This window comes from Anomaloglossus baeobatrachus, chromosome 11 (genome assembly GCF_048569485.1).
Source record: "Anomaloglossus baeobatrachus isolate aAnoBae1 chromosome 11, aAnoBae1.hap1, whole genome shotgun sequence".
In the NCBI taxonomy this organism is placed as follows: Eukaryota; Metazoa; Chordata; class Amphibia; order Anura; family Aromobatidae; genus Anomaloglossus; species Anomaloglossus baeobatrachus.
Window position 1 is genome coordinate 50,649,378 of NC_134363.1, and position 18,423 is coordinate 50,667,800.

Genomic DNA, 18,423 nt, shown 5'->3' on the forward strand with positions numbered 1-18,423 from the left:
GAAGCTCATCCACAGACTGGGCTTCATAAGAAACTGTGATTTTATCTATATATTGCAATACAGTTGTATTAAATGTATTTTATTGTGATTTTATGTGATATACCAACACAAAGTAGCAAGTATTTGTGAAGTGTTATCAAAATAATACATGTTTTTTTTAAATATTTAAAAAATATAAATCTGCAGATTAACAAAACAGGTTTTCCTTAAGGATTGTCCTGTATTTAGCTCCATCCATTTTCCATAAACTCTGACCAGGCCTCCCTGCCCCTGCTGAAAAAATGCCTCCCCACAGCATGATGCTGCCTCCACCATGTGTGACGGTGGGGATGGTGTTTTCAGGGTGATGTGCAGTGTTGGTTTTCCACCACACATAGCGGTTGCATTTAGCCCCAAAAGTTCTCCTTTGGTCTCATGTGACCAGAGCACCTTCTCCCACATGCTCAATCAGTAGTTCTTATTGGTTTCATAAATGTTTTTCGTTTACCCATTCTTCCATAAAGGCCAGATCTGTGAAGTATACGACTAATATTTGTCCTGTGGACAGATTCTCCTCCCTGGGCTGTGATCTCTACAGTTCCTCCAGTGACCGTGGGCCTCTTGGCTGCTCTTCTAATTAGTGCTCTCCTTGCTTGGGAACTTAGTTTGGGTGGACGGCCATGTCTTGGTAGAGAACATCTGTAGTTATACTGAGAATAAATTACCATATTTTTTGGATTATAAAATGCACTTTTCTTCCCAAAAATTTGGGAAGAAAATGAAGGGTGCATCTTATAATCCGAATGTATCTTACAGGGGGTGATGGAGAGGGGTCGCAGGAGCAATGCCTCGGGCGCTGTGCTGGAGCTGTGCTGTGCTATGCTGGGGCTGCGGGCGCTTTGCTGTGCTGGGGCTGTGGGTATTGTGCTAGAGCTATGGGCGATTGCTGGAGCTGCGGGCGTTGTTCTAGAGCTATGGGCGATTGCTGGAGCTGCGGGCGTTGTTCTAGAGCTATGGGCGATTGCTGGAGCTGCGGGCGTTGTTCTAGAGCTATGGGCGATTGCTGGAGCTGCGGGCGTTGTTCTAGAGCTATGGGCGATTGCTGGAGCTGCGGGCGTTGTTCTAGAGCTATGGGCGATTGCTGGAGCTGCGGGCGTTGTTCTAGAGCTATGGGCGATTGCTGGAGCTGCGGGCGTTGTTCTAGAGCTATGGGCGATTGCTGGAGCTGCGGGCAATGTGCTGGAGCTGCAGGCCGAGGGGGCATGGCTAACGTGTGCTGGGGCTGCGGGCGCCATCCTGAAAATGTCAGCAGTGCGCACTTCAAAATAATGGCACCCAGAGTCAGCGCGTGCGCAGATGGAGCTTTCGGATCAAGAGCTCATCTGTGCACGCGCCATCTTCGGACGCCATTTTTCAGAAAACCATGCGTCATTTCCTTTACACTTCACAAATACTTGCTACATAGTTTTGGAATATTACATAAAATCCCATTACAATACATTTACGTTTGTGGGTGTAATGTGAAAAAATGTGGAAAAGTTCATATAGACCTGCAGTTCTAAACAGCTACACTAAGGGCATGAACTTGGCAGTTAAAACAGCCTTTTCAGCATGGAGCTTGAGAGAAACAGACACATATAGACTTGCAGTTCTAAACAGCTGCACTAAGAGCTTAGACTTGGCAGTTAAAACATCCTGTAGAACTTTCCTATTACCCAACAGTAGGTAAGGCAGTAGAGATTGGTTGATAGCAGCCACCATGGGTGATAAATCAATTTGGCCGATATTCACAATGTTGCCCATGTTGCATTGTGACTTGCTGGCATCCAGCACCTAGTTCTGCTATAATTATGTTGTAACTTGCTTTCCTCTCTTTATGTTTTCAGGCTGTTAAATCCGCATTGGGGGAAACTCTAGATCTTCTTCACGAGCAGCATCCTGGAAAGAGGGTAGCTCTTGTGACCTTCAGTGACCAGGTAATAATACTACATCTACCATCGACTCCTGTTATAAAAGAATTGCTTCTGTTGATGACTTCTTCCTTTCATAACCTTGGTTTGTATCCAGGTGAAGTTATATGGTGACGGCACCGGACAGCCACGGATCCTGGAGGACGCCGAGCTCTTAGACCCCGATCATCTGAAGTCACAGGGTGAAGACCAACCCTTGCCGCACCCGCTGATGGAGACTCTGCATGCCCTGAAAGGAAGGATTGAATGGTAAGGGGCTCTCTTGTTTGGTTTAGTAGTATTCATCTTTCACTGCCATAATTTGTAAGTATTACTTAATATTAATTATTTTACATCTCTTTAATTCCAGCTTAAAAGAAAGGGGAGCTACAGCACTGGGACCTGCCGCTCTGGTTTCGATAGCAATGGCGTCCAAGAGTCCAGGGTCCAAGGCAAGTGAGTTGTAGCTTGCAAAATCATAGGTTGCCACAAATTAATCCAGATGTAGGATGCAAAAAGGGGCAAATCTGTTCTGCTCCATAGGAAGACCGCAGTATGGCATTTATTATCTTCCTATGGAGCAGAACGGCCTTTGGATGCTTACAGGCATCTGTGCCCCTGTGCACCCCATATCTGGAGTAATTCATCTTGTGGGGCGCAGGAGCTTAACATTACTCCTGGATACACCCCAAATTGTTATATTATATGGATATTGATAAGGAAGGTGATACTGTCAACCAAAAACTACTTTGGTATTACACTAAGTTACTTCCAGCATAAGGCTTAATGGTCACCACTGGAGAACAAGCTGAGCTCTCGGGGAGACACCAACAGATAAACCCCCTCCTATACTGGACCACCCAACCTTCTGAATCATGGAGGATTGGTAGTGCCCGCTCATCACTAGTTACGAATATCGAGCACCCGAGCATGGTAGTGCCCGCTCATCACTAGTTACGAGTACTGAGCACCTGAGCATGGTAGTGCCCGCTCATCACTAGTTACCAGTACTGAGCACCTGAGCATGGTAGTGCCCACTCATCACTAGGTACGAGTACAGAGCACCCGAGCATGGTAGTGCCCGCTCATCACTAGTTACGAGTACTGAGCACCTGAGCATGGTAGTGCCCGCTCATCACTAATTACGAGTACAGAGCACCCGAGCATGGTAGTGCCCGCTCATCACTAGTTACGAGTACTGAGCACCCGAGCATGGTAGTGCTCACTCATCACTAGTTACAAGTACTGAGCACCCGAGCATGGTAGTGCTCACTCATCACTAGTTACGAGTACAGAGCACCCGAGCATGGTAGTGCCCGCTCATCACTAGTTACAAGTACTGAGCACCCGAGCATGGTAGTGCCCGCTCATCACTAGTTACGAGTACTGAGCACCAGAGCATGGTAGTGCCCGCTCATCACTAGTTACGAGTACAGACCACCCGAGCATGGTAGTGCCCGCTCATCACTAGTTACGAGTACTGAGCACTCGAGCATGGTAGTGCCCGCTCATCACTAGTTACGAGTACTGAGCACCCGAGCATGGTAGTGCCCGCTCATCACTAGTTACGAGTACAGACCACCCGAGCATGGTAGTGCCCGCTCATCACTAGTTACGAGTACTGAGCACCTGAGCATGGTAGTGCCCGCTGATCACTAGTTACTAGTACTGAGCACCCGAGCATGGTAGTGCCCGCTCATCACTAATTACGAGTACAGAGCACCCGAGCATGGTAGTGCCCACTCATCACTAGTTACGAGTACTGAGCACCCGAGCATGGTAGTGCCCGCTCATCACTAATCGCTATGTCCCATCAATGAACCCACACTTTTGAGAGGGGATGACCCATGCCTTCTTTTGTACTGAGCAGTTCATTACATACTGGGACTGTGTTTGAAAATTCAGAACTTTTCTTGGCACAATAACCTAAAAGATTGAGATTTGTGATATATTAGTAGAATCATCCCATATCAGGATATCGATGATTATTCATAGCAAAAATAACACCGTATTTTTGTTATAAAACGATTTCTCTTTAAGTAGGGGGTCACATACACCGGACTATATTGGTCGTCTACTATAGTAAACGTCAGGTTCTAACATGCGGTTTGTCTTCAGGTGATAGTCTGCACAGATGGCATAGCAAACACTGACCTGGGCAACCTGGAGGACATATCAGAGGAGTATATCTACCAGTCGTCCAAGCTTTTCTACAGTCATTTAGCAGACTTGGCTCTCCAGCACAGGTATGACTTATAAGACAAAAATATTATGCTCCATTTGCTCTCTATAGCTTCTATTTTACTGACGGGCACGTCAGGCCTTTTTCCCCCGAATACAGGCCATGCATCAAAATCTACTACATCTACTAAGCAGTTCAGGTTTGCAGGGGTGAATCTTGACGTTTCTGGGCCCTAATGCAAATTCACCATTATGGCCTCCTAAATACCAACAATATCTCTGATAATCATTTGCGTTCAGGAATTGAATATCATTTTTTAAGACTGTAAATAGTTGAGTTTTTGTCTTTCAGTGTCGTTGTCTCTGTGGTGACAATAGAAGGAACTAACTGCCGGTTGCCTGAACTGGGACTGCTAGCAGATAAGACAGGAGGCAAGGTACAATTTATATCCTTTTCTAACAGTATGATGTATTATGGTAAAACATGTACTTCCATCTATATCTGCCTTTCAAATAACAGTAATGTGTACTAGTACAATAACCCATATCTCATAACCTATAAGATACTAGGATTTAGATGCTATTCTTATACTCCTTTTCTGCAAGGTGAATATTGTAAATCCATTCAAGTTGGCTAATGAGTTCCAGTCAATCATAGAGGAAGAAATCATTGCCACTAATGTGAAAATGAAAGTTCTTCTACCTCAAACAATGTAAGTCAACAATTTTTACAATGCAACAAAATGTGGCGTAAGGTTGGTCCCCATTGCGGTACCACATGTCTTCACAAATTTCATTCCAAATTTAAGTTAATTGAATACATGCAACAGATTTCTTGGTATATGTTATGTAACAAGATAGAGACCAGTTTTGTTTCACATTTGCCTACTTAGTCTTTAAAACAAAAAGTCATTCAGATACCCATGGCAGTACCTCAATTCTATACAAATAGAATAGATACTATTGTTTTCTTATGTTTCCATTAAGGTTTTTCTTATATGAAGGAAATAATGAGTCTGTTTTGGAAAGGACGTTTGGCAGCACAACGGCTGATACTGTTCTGTCTGCAGAATTTGGTATCCATTCATCCAAGATTAAAGGTTTATAAAAAAAATAAATAAAAATAAAGATTCACTGTTTCACCTCTATTTGTTACTCACGACGCCTGCATTTGTTTGTTGAAAACAGAAGTTCTTCGATATTCCCAGCTACCAATACAATTACACTTATCTTACACACTCCCAGATGGAAGAAGCAGACGGCGGATCCTCAGCCAGAGAAGGCCGGTTACTAATGATTGGTAAGGGATCAGAGCTGAGAGCACTGAGCTTCTATGGAGCCCTGGGTACTTATGTCTCCTTATAGTGTCTCTATATAGCACATGTTATATATAGAGCTATGTCCCTCCCAGTAGTAATTTTTTGTAAAATGTCATCCAATAAAACAAAAAAAAAAATATTTGTTTCCATACACATTTATGAATGCCACATTAGTGGTACAGAGAACATAGGGGTTGCACTGCGCCCCATTACAGTCACTTGTGCATATGGTCTTAATAGTATACAAGCTATTTATGAAGTTATGATCCAAGAGCGCCCAGGGGTTAGCATTTCAGTATATTCATGATTTTCTTTGTCAGTTTTTTTGCTTTGGATGTATTTTTCTGTTCTCCATTCTAGCGCTACTGCTCTGGAGTCCATTGATCTGAGTGTCCTGCAGATCCACAGTGTTCAGTTCTGTGCTCGGCTTGCAATGGAGGGACATGTGAATGAAGCCAGGAGTGTGGCCCTGGAGCTGAAACAATTAATAGACCTGGTTATAATGTAAGTTTCGTAGGAAATATGATCCATATTTTTTCTAGTACTAGGAATCAAAGAAGTAGCTTATGATAGTGTTGTGAGAGTGCACACACCAGCTCATAGCTTCACTACTTCCCGACATATATGTATGTCACACTTGGGGTGCCGTTGTATGGATGCTAGTTGTGTTATAAACATGTACCGGGGTAATGCTGGCAGGGCGAGTAAGGGACTAGTGCATCCACTGGACCGAAGGTACCAATCACTAGCCTGGAGAAGCGAACTAGAACGGCTATGGAGACTTTACTAAAGTCACAAGAGGTGTCAATAGACACACACGCTGGTAGGTAGCCGACCGAGAGCAGCCCCAGGGTAATCAACGGTAGCTGGCACCACGGACACTAACAGTCTGTTGTTGTAGATGCAACAGCAGCAGATATCATAGGAGCGGCCGGTGTGGATAGTTGCGGTAGGAGCGGCCGGTCTGAATAGTTGCAGTAGGAGCGGCCGGTGTGAATAGTTGCGGCAGCAGCTGCTCTCGTAGGAGCAGCCAGTGTGGACAGTTGAAGCAGCAGCAGATATTGTCAGGGCGGCCGGTGTGAATAGATGTGGCAGCACCAGAGAATATTGTATCAGCAGCCGGAGAGGATACTTGCAGCAGCGGATATCATAGGAGCTGCCGGCGTGCATAGTTGCAGCAGCGAATATGGTAGGAGCGGCTGGAGATGATACTTACACCAGCAGATATCATAGGAGCGGCTGGTGTGGATAGTTGCAGCATCAGCAGCAGATCTCGTAGGAGCGGCTGGCGTGGATAGTTGCTGCAACAGCAGCGAATATCGCAGGAACGGCAGATAGGATACTTACAGCAGCAGATATCGTAGGAGCGGCCGGTGTGGGTAGTTGCAGCAGCGGATATCGTAGGAGCGGCCGGTGTGGGTAGTTGCAGCAGCAGATATCCTAGGAGCGGCCGGTGTGGGTAGTTGCAGCAGCGGATATCGTAGGAGCGGCCGGTGTGGGTAGTTGCAGCAGCGGATATCGTAGGAGCGTCCGGAGAGGATACTTGTAGCAGCAGCAAATATCGTACCAGTGGCTGCAGAGGAGACTTGCAGAAGCAGCGAATATCGTACGAGTGGCTGCAGAGGAGACTTGCACCAGCAGCGAATATTGTACGAGTGGCCGCAGAGGAGACTTGCAGCAGCAGCGAATATCGTACGAGTGGCCGCAGAGGAGACTTGCAGCAGCAGCAAATATTGTACAAGTGGCCGCAGAGGAGACTTGCAGCAGCAGCAGCGAATATCGTACGAGTGGCCGCAGAGGAGACTTGCAGCAGCAGCAAATATTGTACGAGTGGCCGCAGAGGAGACTTGCAGCAGCAGCAGCGAATATCGTACGAGTGGCCGCAGAGGAGACTTGCAGCAGCAGCAAATATTGTACGAGTGGCCGCAGAGGAGACTTGCAGCAGCAGCAAATATTGTACGAGTGGCCGCAGAGGAGACTTGCAGCAGCAGCGAATATCGTACGAGTGGCCGCAGAGGAGACTTGCAGCAGCGAATATCGTACGAGTGGCTGCAGAGGAGACTTGCAGCAGCAGCGAATATCGTATGAGTGGCCGCAGAGGAGACTTGCAGCAGCCGATATCGTATGAGCAGCCGGTGTGGATAGTTGCAGCAGCAGATAATGTAGGAGCGGCCCATGTGGATAGCTGTGACAGCAGTAGCGGATATTGTAGGAGCAGCTGGATAGGCTTGCAGCAGTGGATATTATAGAAGCGGCCAGAGAGGATACTTGCAGCAGCAGCGGATATCGTAGGAACGGCCGATGTGCATAGTTGCAGCAGCAGACTTGATATGCACTGAAACTGAAACAGGAATCAACAAAAGCACAGTGACAGCAGCGACCTGAAAACTAGCAAAGAAAAGGGTTGTGGCCGCATGCGCACACTAAGGACACTCCCGGGGGCATGTGCGGCGTGCGGAGGCTCTGGGGAACAGCAGCAAGGCCCGGTAACTGAGCAGTGGCTGCTGGGCGGGGCAGGCCAGTGCAGGAATACCGGTACAGGCGAGCCACCATGTCTCAGAAAACAACGTAAAAATATTCAAACCTTTATACGACTTTTTAATTTTTTACTTATTTAAATAAAGTAGAAACGTTGCAAGTTTGTAAACAACATAATGGAACACCGCTGAAGAATCGCACCGCCAGATCATTTTTAAGGCACAGCGAAATATTGAAAACAAAACAAAAAAAAAATAATAGAAATTGCATTTCTTCGGCGCTCCATTGGGAGACCCAGCCGATTGGGTGTATAGCTACTGCCTCCGGAGGCCACACAAAGTATTACACTAAAAAGTGTAAGGCCCCTCCCCTTCTGCATATACACCCCCCGTGGATCACGGGCTGCTTCAGTTTTATGCTTTGTGCGAAGGAGGTCAGACATCCACGCATAGCTCCACTGTTTTAGTCAGCAGCAGCTGCTGACTATGTCGGATGGAAGAAAAGAGGGCCCATACTAGGGCCCCCAGCATGCTCCCTTCTCACCCCACTTTTGTCGGGTGTTTGTTAAGGTTGAGGTACCCATTGCGGGTACGGAGGCTGGAGCCCACATGCTGTTTTCCTTCCCCATCCCCCCTCGGGGCTCTGGGTGAAGTGGGATCTTACCGGTCTCCAGGCACTGAGACCGGGCTCCATCCACAGACCCGGAGATCCTGCTGGATATGGAGCTGGGTATCGTCAGGGACAGGGCCCTGCTACATTAAGGTACTCTGTGTCCCCGCACACATCGCGCACACACACACCAGCATTGCTGGGAGTGCTAGTGCGCCGGGGACAACAGCGCGGAGCGCTTGTGCTATTATTCACTGCAGCTTAGCTGAGTGAATTTATGTGTTAGAAACTGCCGCGCCGGCCGCTGCGGGGTGTTTTACACTGTGGCACGGCTGGGACTTGTGGTGCGCCGGGGACTTCCGCGCTGGCCGTGCACATAGGACGGCCGCGCTTATTACTCGAGTCCCCGGCTTTGCGGCCTAGTTTTCGCTTCGTTCCCGCCCCCAGCCCTGCCAGTCAGGGGAGGGGCGGGACGCTGTACAGAAAGTCAGCGCCGAGAGCTGGAGTCTGCTTTGCATTCTCCAGCCCCCTTCACTGGACACAGTGGGACGCCAGTTTCCCGCTCTTGTCTGGGGCACGCCCACGGCCCGCCCCTCTTCACAAGACGCCGGCAGCCATTCCTGCACGCAGTCTGGGCTGGAGAAGGGAGACAAGCTCTGGGCAACCAGTTACAGGATCGGGCGACCACACACCCGCCTTTGGGCGGGCGGTAAGCAGCACCTGAAGTGCTGACCCCACTAATGCCATTTGTACTTTATGCCTAGATCAGGCTTTCTAGGCTGCTTGTATTGCAACAGCAGCAAAAAAGCAAGGGTGCTAAGGCACAGGCTTTCTATGCTGCTTGTACTGCATGTGCTGAGGTGTTCATTTGTACTTTCTGCTTGTATGCTATACATTGCACTGTACGGTCGCTATTCTTGGCTATATGCTTCTAGATGGCTAGACAACAGCAGCAAAAAAGAAAGGGTGCCAAGGCACAGGCTTTCTATGCTGCTTGTACTGCACGTGATACTGTTCCACACGGCAGGCTCCACTGTCCCCATTGTGTGCAATGCTCCCCCGTAGCATTTGGTCAGCCGGGGTCTCTGCTAGAGGTGGCTAAAGGAACCACCTGTGAACCCTGTCCAGGGACAGGGACGGAGTTGCAGTTTCGGCTGATAGGTCTGTGACTGTGACTAACATCTTAGAGACTTTGCAGTCCAGACGGAGCATGGGCAATGTTGATACGCCCTCATTTGGAACAAATCAGTGCTCCGGGGGGGGGTCCCATGCATCCCAGGGCGCAGGCTCTGACACGGACGACAGTCCCAGACAGCCTAAGCGATCTCGCTGGGAGCGGCACTCGGCTTCATCACTGGTTAGGGTCCCAGCGGGACTCTCTGTATGATAAGGCAGACGTAGCTGATCAGGACTCTGCTCCTGAGACCGCTCTCAATCCGGATACTCCGGATGGTGACGCCATAGTGAATGATCTTCTAGCGTCCATCAAGGGAATGTTGGATATTTCTCCCTCAGCTCCTCCGGTGGAGGACTCAGCCTCACAGCAGGAGAAATCCCTTTTCAGTATCTCAAATGTATATTGAGTACTTTTCTGGCCACTCTGACTTCAGAGAAGCAATCCGGAAACACCACACTTATCCAGATAAGCGTTCTCCAATCGTATTAAGGATACACGTTATCCTTTTTTCTCCCTGACGTGGTCAAGCGCTGGACCCAGTGTCCAAAGGTGGATTCCCCTATCTCCAGGCTTGCGGCTAGATCCATAGTTGCAGTGGAAGATGGGACTTCACTTAAAGATGCCATTGACAGACAGATGGTCCTCTGGTTGAATTCTGTCTATGAAGCTATCGGCGTGTCGGTTGCTCCGGCATTCGCAGCCGTATGGGCATTCCAAGCTTTTTCAGCTGGTCTTGCGCACGTGGACACTGTCACATGTACATCTGTGCCGCAGATGGCGTCCTTCACCTCGCAATGTCTGCATTGCGACTTACGCTATTAATGCTGTCCTGCACCCTACGAGCCGTACGTCAGTGGCGTCCGCCAACTCCGTGGTTTTACGCAGAGCCTTGTGGTTGAGGGAATGGAAAGCAGATTCTGCTTCCAAAAAAGTGCTTAACCAGTTTGCCGTTATCTGGTGACAGACTGTTGGTGAGCGATTGGATGAAATCATTAAACAGTCCAAGGGTAAGGACTCTTCCTTACACCAGCCCAGATCAAACAACAAGAGGAAGGGACAGTCGAGGTTTCGGTCCTTCCCAGGCTCGGGCAGGTCCCAATTGTCCTCGTCCAAAAGGACTCAAAAGGCTCAGAGAGGCGCAGATTCCTGGCAGGCTCGATCACGCCCAAGGAAGGCAGCCGGAGGAACCGCTACCAAGGTGGTTTCCTCATGACGTTCAACTCTCTCTCTCCGCATCCGCGGTCGGTGGCAGACTCTCCCGCTTTGGCGACATTTAGCTGCCACAGGTCAAAGACCGGTGGGTGAGAGACATTTTGTCTCACGTGTACAGGATAGAGTTCTGTTCTCGTCCTCCGACTAGATTTTCAGAACTTCCTCACCTCCCGACCGAGCCGATGCTCTTCTGCAGGCAGAAGGAGTGGTAATCCCTGTTCCTCCTCAGGAACAAGATACGGTTTTTACTCCAATCTGGTTGTGGTACCAAAAAACGACGGCTCTTCCGTTCCGTTTTGGACCTAAACCTGCTCAACAAGCACGTGAAAACCAGGCGGTTCCGGATGGAATCCCTCCGCTCCGTCATTGCCTCCATATCTCAAGGAGATTTCCTAGCGTCAATAGACATCAGGATGCTTATCTCCACGTGCCGATTGCTCCAGAGCACCGGTGTTGGCTACGATTCGTTATTGAAGACGAGCATCTTCAGTTCGTAGCCCTGCCCTTCGGTCTGGCGACAGCCCCACGGCTTTTCACCAAGTTCATGGCAGCAGTGGGAGTAGTCCTGCACTCTCAGGGTCACTCTGTGATCCCTTACTTGGACGATCTACTTGTCAAGGCACCCTCTCAAGAGGCATGCCGACACAGCCTGAACGTGGCGCTGGAGACTCTCCAGAGTTTCGGGTGGATCAGAAACTTTTCAAAGTTAAATCTGACACCGACCCAATCGCTGACATATCTTGGCATGGAGCTTCACATTCTCTCAGCGATAGTGCAGCTCCCGCTGGACATACAGCGTTCACTACAGACGGGGGTGCAGTCTCTCCTTCAAGGCCAGTCACACCCCTTAAGACGCCTCATGCAGAGGCAGTCCTTTTCGCGCAGTTTCATCTGCGTCCACTTCTATAGGACATTCTTCGCCAATGGGATGGGAAGTCAACGTCCCTAGACAGGAACGTACCCCTTTCTCAGACGGGCAATGACTCTCTTCAGAGGAGTCCACCCTTCAGATCAATGTTCTGGAAATCTGGGCAGGGTATCTTGCCCTGCAAGCCTTCCAGCAGAGGCTGGAAGGCAAACAGATCCGAATTCAGTCGGACGACTTCGCAGCGGTGGCATACATCAACCACCAAGGCGGAACACGCAGTCGGCAAGCCTCCCAGGAAGTCCGGCGGATTCTGATGTGGGTGGAAGACAGAGCATACACCATATCCGCAGTTCACATCCCGGGCGTAGAAAACTGGGAAGCAGACTTCCTCAGTCGCCAGGGCATGGACGCAGGGGAATGGTCTGTGCACCCGGACGGGTCTCAAGAAATCTGTAGCCGCTGGGGGAGGCCGGACGTCGCCCTAATGGCGTCTCGGCACAACAACAAGGGCCCGATTTTCATGGCGCGGTCTCACGATCAAAGAGCTCTGGCGGCAGGCGCCTTAGTTCAGGATTGGTCGCAGTTCCAGCTACCCTATGTGTTTCCCCCTCTGACACTGTTGCCCAGAGGGCTACGCAAGATCAGCTCCGATTGCCGCCGCGCCATCCTCGTCGCCCCAGACTGGCCGAGGAGGTCGTGGTACCTGCACCTGTGGCATCTCACGGTCGGCCAACCGTGGGCACTACCAGACCGGCCAGACTTACTGTCCCAAGGGCCGTTTTTTCCATCTGAATTCTACAGCCCTGAACCTGACTGGTGGCCATTGAGTCCTGGATCCTAGCGTCTTCAGGATTATCTCAAGACGTCATTGTCACCATGAGACGGGCTAGGAAGCCGACGTCTGCCGAGATCCACCACAAGACGTGGAAGATATTCTTATCTTAGTGCTCTGCTCAGGGAGTGTCTCCCTGGACATTTGCATTGCCTACTTTTCCTTCCTTCCTGCAATCTGGTTTGGGAAAAGGTTTGTCGCTCGGCTCCCTTAACGGACGAGTCCCAGCGCTGTCTGTATTCTTTCAGAAGCGCATAGGGCGACTTCCTCAGGTACGCACGTTCCTGCAGGGGGTTTGTCACATTGTCCCTCCGTACAAGAGGCCGTTAGACCCATGGGATCTGCACAGGGTACTAATTGCTCTCCAGGAGCCGTCCTTTGAGCCTCTGAGGGATGTTTCACTTTCTCGACTTTCACAGAAAGTGGCCTTTTTGGTAGCGGTCACGTCTCTTCAGAGAGTGTCCGAGCTCGCAGCGCGGTCATCCAAAGCTCCCTTCTTGGTGTTTCACCAAGACAAGGTAGTGCTGCGCCTGATTCCGGGGTTTCTCCCTAAGGTGGTATCCCCCTTTTTCATCTCAGTCAGGATATCTCCTTACCTTCCTTTTGTCCTCATCCAGTTCATCGATATGAATTGGATTTGTATTTGTTGGATCTGATGAGAGCGCTCAGAATCTACATTTCCCGCACGACGCCCCTGCGTCGCTCGGATGCACCCTTGGTACTTGTCGCTGGTCAGCGCAAAGGGTCGCAGGCTTCCAAATCCACCCTGGCTCGATGTATCAAGGAACCAATTCTTGAAGCCTACCGTTCTGCTGGGCTTCCGGTTCCCTCAGGGCTGAAGGCCCATTCTACCAGAGCCGTGGGTGCGTCCTGGACATTACGGCACCAGGCTACGGCTCAGCAGGTGTGCCAGACGGCTACCTGGGCGAGTCTGCACACCTTCACCAAGCGTTATCAGGTGCATGCCTACGCTTAGGCGGATGCCAGCCTAAGTAGAAGAGTCCTGCAGGCGGCGGTTGCCTCCATGTAGGGAAGGGCTGTTTTTACAGTCCAAACTTGAGGTATTAATTTACCCACCCAGGGACTGCTTTTGGACGTCCCAATCGTCTGGGTCTCCCAATGGAGCGCCGAAGAAGAAGGGAATTTTGTTACTTACCGTAAATTCCTTTTCTTCTAGCTCCAATTGGGAGACCCAGCACCCGCCCCTGTTCCTTCGGGATTTTTTGGTTGTTCGGGTACACATGTTGTTCATGTTGAATGGTTTCGGTTCTCCGATGTTCCTTCGGATTGAATTGTTTAACCAGTTATTGGCTTTCCTCCTTCTTGCTTTTGCACTAAAACTGAAGCGGCCCGTGATCCACGGGGGGTGTATATGCAGAAGGGGAGGGGCCTTACACTTTTTAGTGTAATACTTTGTGTGGCCTCCGGAGGCAGTAGCTATACACCCAATCGGCTGGGTCTCCCAATTGGAGCTAGAAGAAAAGGAATTTACGGTAAGTAACAAAATTCCCTTCTTTTCACTTGGATTTTTTCCTATTTGCCAGTACATTGATGGTAAAATATATGGCATCATTGAAAACTACAAACAAGTCTACACAAATAATAAACTAAAAAAAAGATATAGGAAAAAAAATGAGCTTATATAAAAAAATGGAAATTTGTGGTGGGGTAAAAAATGACCTCTTTGTGTTCTCAGGAGAAACGAGAAGTACGAGGCTCATGGCGTTGTGTATGAAGACTGGGAGAACTCCATGGCTCCCATCTATGAAGATCTACAGGTGTATATGAAGGTGTGTACCAGTATGGCATTAGTTACAATGTAGCCGGTGATCGGAGCTTATATTGTGAACCATGAGACTACATTACTAACACATACATTGTTTTCATTAATCAAAAAATACCTTTAAAAACCAGAAAGCGGTTCAAAAAAGCTATTGGGGTCTTTTCTTTAAAAATATTAATTTTTATTCAAAGGTTTTTTAAAAATACATGTAATAAATGTTCAAAGAGATATATATAAAAGGACAAGATCAAAATCCATAGTAATGCAGTAACAGCATCCCCTGAAGAAAACACGCTTGAAACGCGCGTCGGGACATAGCGGTATACAGAATATTCCTGACCATTACTAAGGTATATTGAATCTAGCAACACTTTCTTGCACTTCACGGGCACTTTATTTTTATATGCTATTTTTGTTTCATACCTTATTACCATATATATATTATATAGCGATATATAAAGAAAAGCACTTTGCACTTTATTTATCATTTATTCTTTATGCTATATATTAATGGAAGTTTACATGTTTTGGTCTATACACTGAATATTTATATTTTCTGTTTCACCGTTGCTGCATTACTATGGGTTTTGATCCTGTCCTTTTATATATATCTCTTTGAACATTTATTACATGTATTTTTAAAAAACTTTTGAATAAAAATTAATATTTTTAAGAAAAGACACCAATCCCTTTTTTGAACCGCTTTCTGTTTTTTAAAGGTATTTTTTGATTAATATAATCATTTAAGGTGACTTATACGGAATATTTTGATTAATCATACATTGTTTTCAGGAGAAATCTTCAGATAAATCGGATCAGGATAGCCACTTAGAGGTTCATGTTGTAAAGGTAAGTCCCAGACCTAAAGCCAAGGCGCTTCCCCAAATCTTTACCTAGAAACCACGTTTATGACGGCTATACAGGGTCGGTATTTTTGTCCCTTTCTTACTTTTTAACTGTCGCTTATTTATTGTTTAGATGTTTGTTATTTTAAATATTTATGTGAATAAAAAGAATTACATAGCACCCGTCAAACCGGCAGAAAGAGCTCACTGAAGGATTCTCAGTGAACTCATTTTGAAGCAAATAATTGACAGAAGCTCGAGAAGGCAAACATTGCAAATTTTTCAATAAAAATGATTTCTAGCCACAATTTAATTCATTCCAGGTGTATATATATAAGAAGTCCCTAAAGGTGAGGAACTCAAATGTGTAGCGGGGAGGGGGCTCTCAATTTTTGGCCAATAATAGATGTCAGAGGAAGGAATGAGTGGCACGTAATGTCATATTACAGCATATTGCAGAGATATAGTCTCACATAGATTCTTAGGTTATATATATATATATATATATATATATATACAGTGTATATATACATATATATATATAATTGCCTTATTCTGTCTGTCTGTCTTGCTCCAAAATGATTTCATTACAGTGACAACCGTCGCATTGGCCGCTCGGCTCAGCCTGGCCACGCCCCCCACACGCATTGGCCGCTTGGCCCGGCCACGCCCCCCGCACACTGTGCTCTCTCGGCCACGCCCCCCGCACACTGTGCTCGCTCGGCCACGCCCCCCGTACACTGTGCCCGCTCGGCCACGCCCCCTGCACACATTGGACACCTATACACATCCCCCCCAGGACTACTCCACCTATTAGACACCTCCCCCCAGGACTACTCCTCCTATTAGACTCCTCTCCCCCCAGGACTACTCCTCCTATTATCCTCCTCTCCCCCCAGGACTACTCCTCCTATTATCCTCCTCTCCTCCCAGGACTACTCCTCCTATTATCCTGCTCTCCCCCAGGACTACTACTCCTATTATCCTCCTCTCCCCCCAGGACTACTCCTCCTATTATCCTCCTCTCCTCCCAGGACTACTCCTCCTATTAGACTCCTCTCCCCCCAGGACTACTCCTACTATTAGACTCCTCTCCCCCAAGGACTACTCCTATTATCCTCCTCTCCCCCCAGGACTACTCCTCCTATTACACTCCTCCCCCCAGGACTACTCCTCCTATTATACTCCTCTCCCCCCAGGACTACTCTTCCTATTAGACTCCTCCCCCCAGGACTACTCCTCCTATTATCCTCCTCTCCCCCCAGGACTACTCCTCCTATTAGACTCCTCTCCCCCCAGGACTACTCCTCCTATTAGACTCCTCTCCCCCAAGGACTACTCCTCCTATTATCCTCCTCTCCCCCCAGGACTACTCCTCCTATTAGACTCCTCCCCCCAGGACTACTCCTCCTATTATACTCCTCTCCCCCCAGGACTACTCTTCCTATTATCCTCCTCTCCCCCCAGGACTACTCCCCCTATTATCCTCCTCTCCCCCAGGACTACTCCTCCTATTATCCTCCTCTCCCCCCAGGACTACTCCTCCTATTATCCTCCTCTCCTCCCAGGACTACTCCTCCTATTATCCTCTTCTCCCCCCAGGACTACTCCTCCTATTATCCTCTTCTCCCCCCAGGACTACTCCTCCTATTATCCTCCTCTCCCCCTAGGACTACTCCTCCTATTATACCCCTCTCCCCCCAGGACGACTACTCCTATTATACCCCTCTCTCCCCAAGACTACTCCTCTTATTATCCTCCTCTCCCCCCAGGACTACTCCTCCTATTATCCTGCTCTCCCCCCAGGACTACTACTCCTATTATCCTCCTCTCCCCCCAGGACTACTCCTCCTATTATCCTCCTCTCCCCCCAAGACTACTCCTCCTATTATCCCCCTCTCCCCCCAGGACTACTCCTCCTATTATCCTCTTCTCCCCCCAGGACTACTCCTGCTATTATCCTCCTCTCCCCCTAGGACTACTCCTCCTATTATCCTCCTCTCCCCCCAAGACTACTCCTCCTATTATACTCCTCACCTCCAGGACTACTTCTCCAACACACACACACTGCACAAAATATACCTCCCCCAAAACACACACACACACACCCACACCAACCGCACAAAACACACAGCACCACACACACACAACACTGCAGACACACAGCGCTCCACAAACGCAACACACAAACAACACCGCTCACCCCCACACCCACCCAGACAACACCCAGACAACACCCAGAACATTTACAGCGCCCTACACAAACACTTGGCAACTACACACAATATTATATATATATATATATATATATATATATATATATATATATATATATATATACTAGAAGGTGGCCCGATTCTACGCATCGGGTATTCTAGAATTTACGTATTGTGTAGTTCATGTATGATTTTTGTTATATATATATATATATATATATATAGATGTTGTTGTGTGTAGTTACCAAGTGTTTGTGTAGGGCGCTGTACATGTTCTGGGTGTTGTCTGGGTGTGGCGGGGGGTGAGAGCGGTGTTGTATGTGTGTTGCGTGTGTTGCGTTGTTTGTGGAGCGCTGTGTCTGTAGCGTTGTGTGTGTGTGTTGCGCGGTTTGTGTGTGTGTGGTGTGTTTTGGGGGGAGGTATGTTTTGTGCAGTGTGTGTGTTGTGCGGTATGTGCGTATATTTATGTATGCCGCGGTGTTTGTGTGTTGGGTGTTGTGTGTGTGCAGCGTTGTCTGTGTGTGTGGGTGTCTGTGTATGGCGGTGTTTGTGGTTCCCAGTGTGTGTGTGGTGTGTTGTGTGTGTTGGGGGAGGTGTGCACCTCCCATCGTGCTCCATCCCCCATGCTGCGCACCCCCCATCGTGCCCCATCCCCCATGCTGCGCACCCCCCATCGTGCCCCACCCCCATCGTGCTCCATCCCCTATGCTGCGCATTCCCCATCGTGCTCCATCCCCCATGCTGCGCACCCCCCATCGTGCTCCATCCCCCATGCTGCGCACCCCCCATCGTGCTCCATCCCCCATGCTGCGCACTCCCCATCGTGCTCCATCCCCCATGCTGCGCACTCCCCATCGTACTCCATCCCCCATGCTGCGCACTCCCCATCGTGCTACATCCCCCATGCTGCGCACTCCCCATCGTGCTCCATCCCCCATGCTGCGCACTCCCCATCGTGCTACATCCCCCATGCTG

The 18,423-nt window shown here is 48.6% G+C and overlaps 1 protein-coding gene across 1 annotated transcript in view; it reads left to right on the forward strand.

Moving 5' to 3' along the window:
• LOC142255799 (circularly permutated Ras protein 1-like) overlaps positions 1 to 18,423 on the forward strand; it is an 80,886-nt gene that overhangs the window by 59,456 nt on the left and 3,007 nt on the right. The window contains exons 13-23 of the mRNA XM_075327246.1: positions 1,866 to 1,955; positions 2,047 to 2,198; positions 2,299 to 2,380; positions 4,047 to 4,174; positions 4,462 to 4,546; positions 4,716 to 4,822; positions 5,097 to 5,209; positions 5,298 to 5,409; positions 5,789 to 5,932; positions 14,301 to 14,394; positions 15,180 to 15,236. Of these exons, the coding sequence (XP_075183361.1) occupies positions 1,866 to 1,955; positions 2,047 to 2,198; positions 2,299 to 2,380; positions 4,047 to 4,174; positions 4,462 to 4,546; positions 4,716 to 4,822; positions 5,097 to 5,209; positions 5,298 to 5,409; positions 5,789 to 5,932; positions 14,301 to 14,394; positions 15,180 to 15,236 (1,164 nt within the window). The remainder of the gene's footprint in view (positions 1 to 1,865; positions 1,956 to 2,046; positions 2,199 to 2,298; positions 2,381 to 4,046; positions 4,175 to 4,461; positions 4,547 to 4,715; positions 4,823 to 5,096; positions 5,210 to 5,297; positions 5,410 to 5,788; positions 5,933 to 14,300; positions 14,395 to 15,179; positions 15,237 to 18,423) is intronic.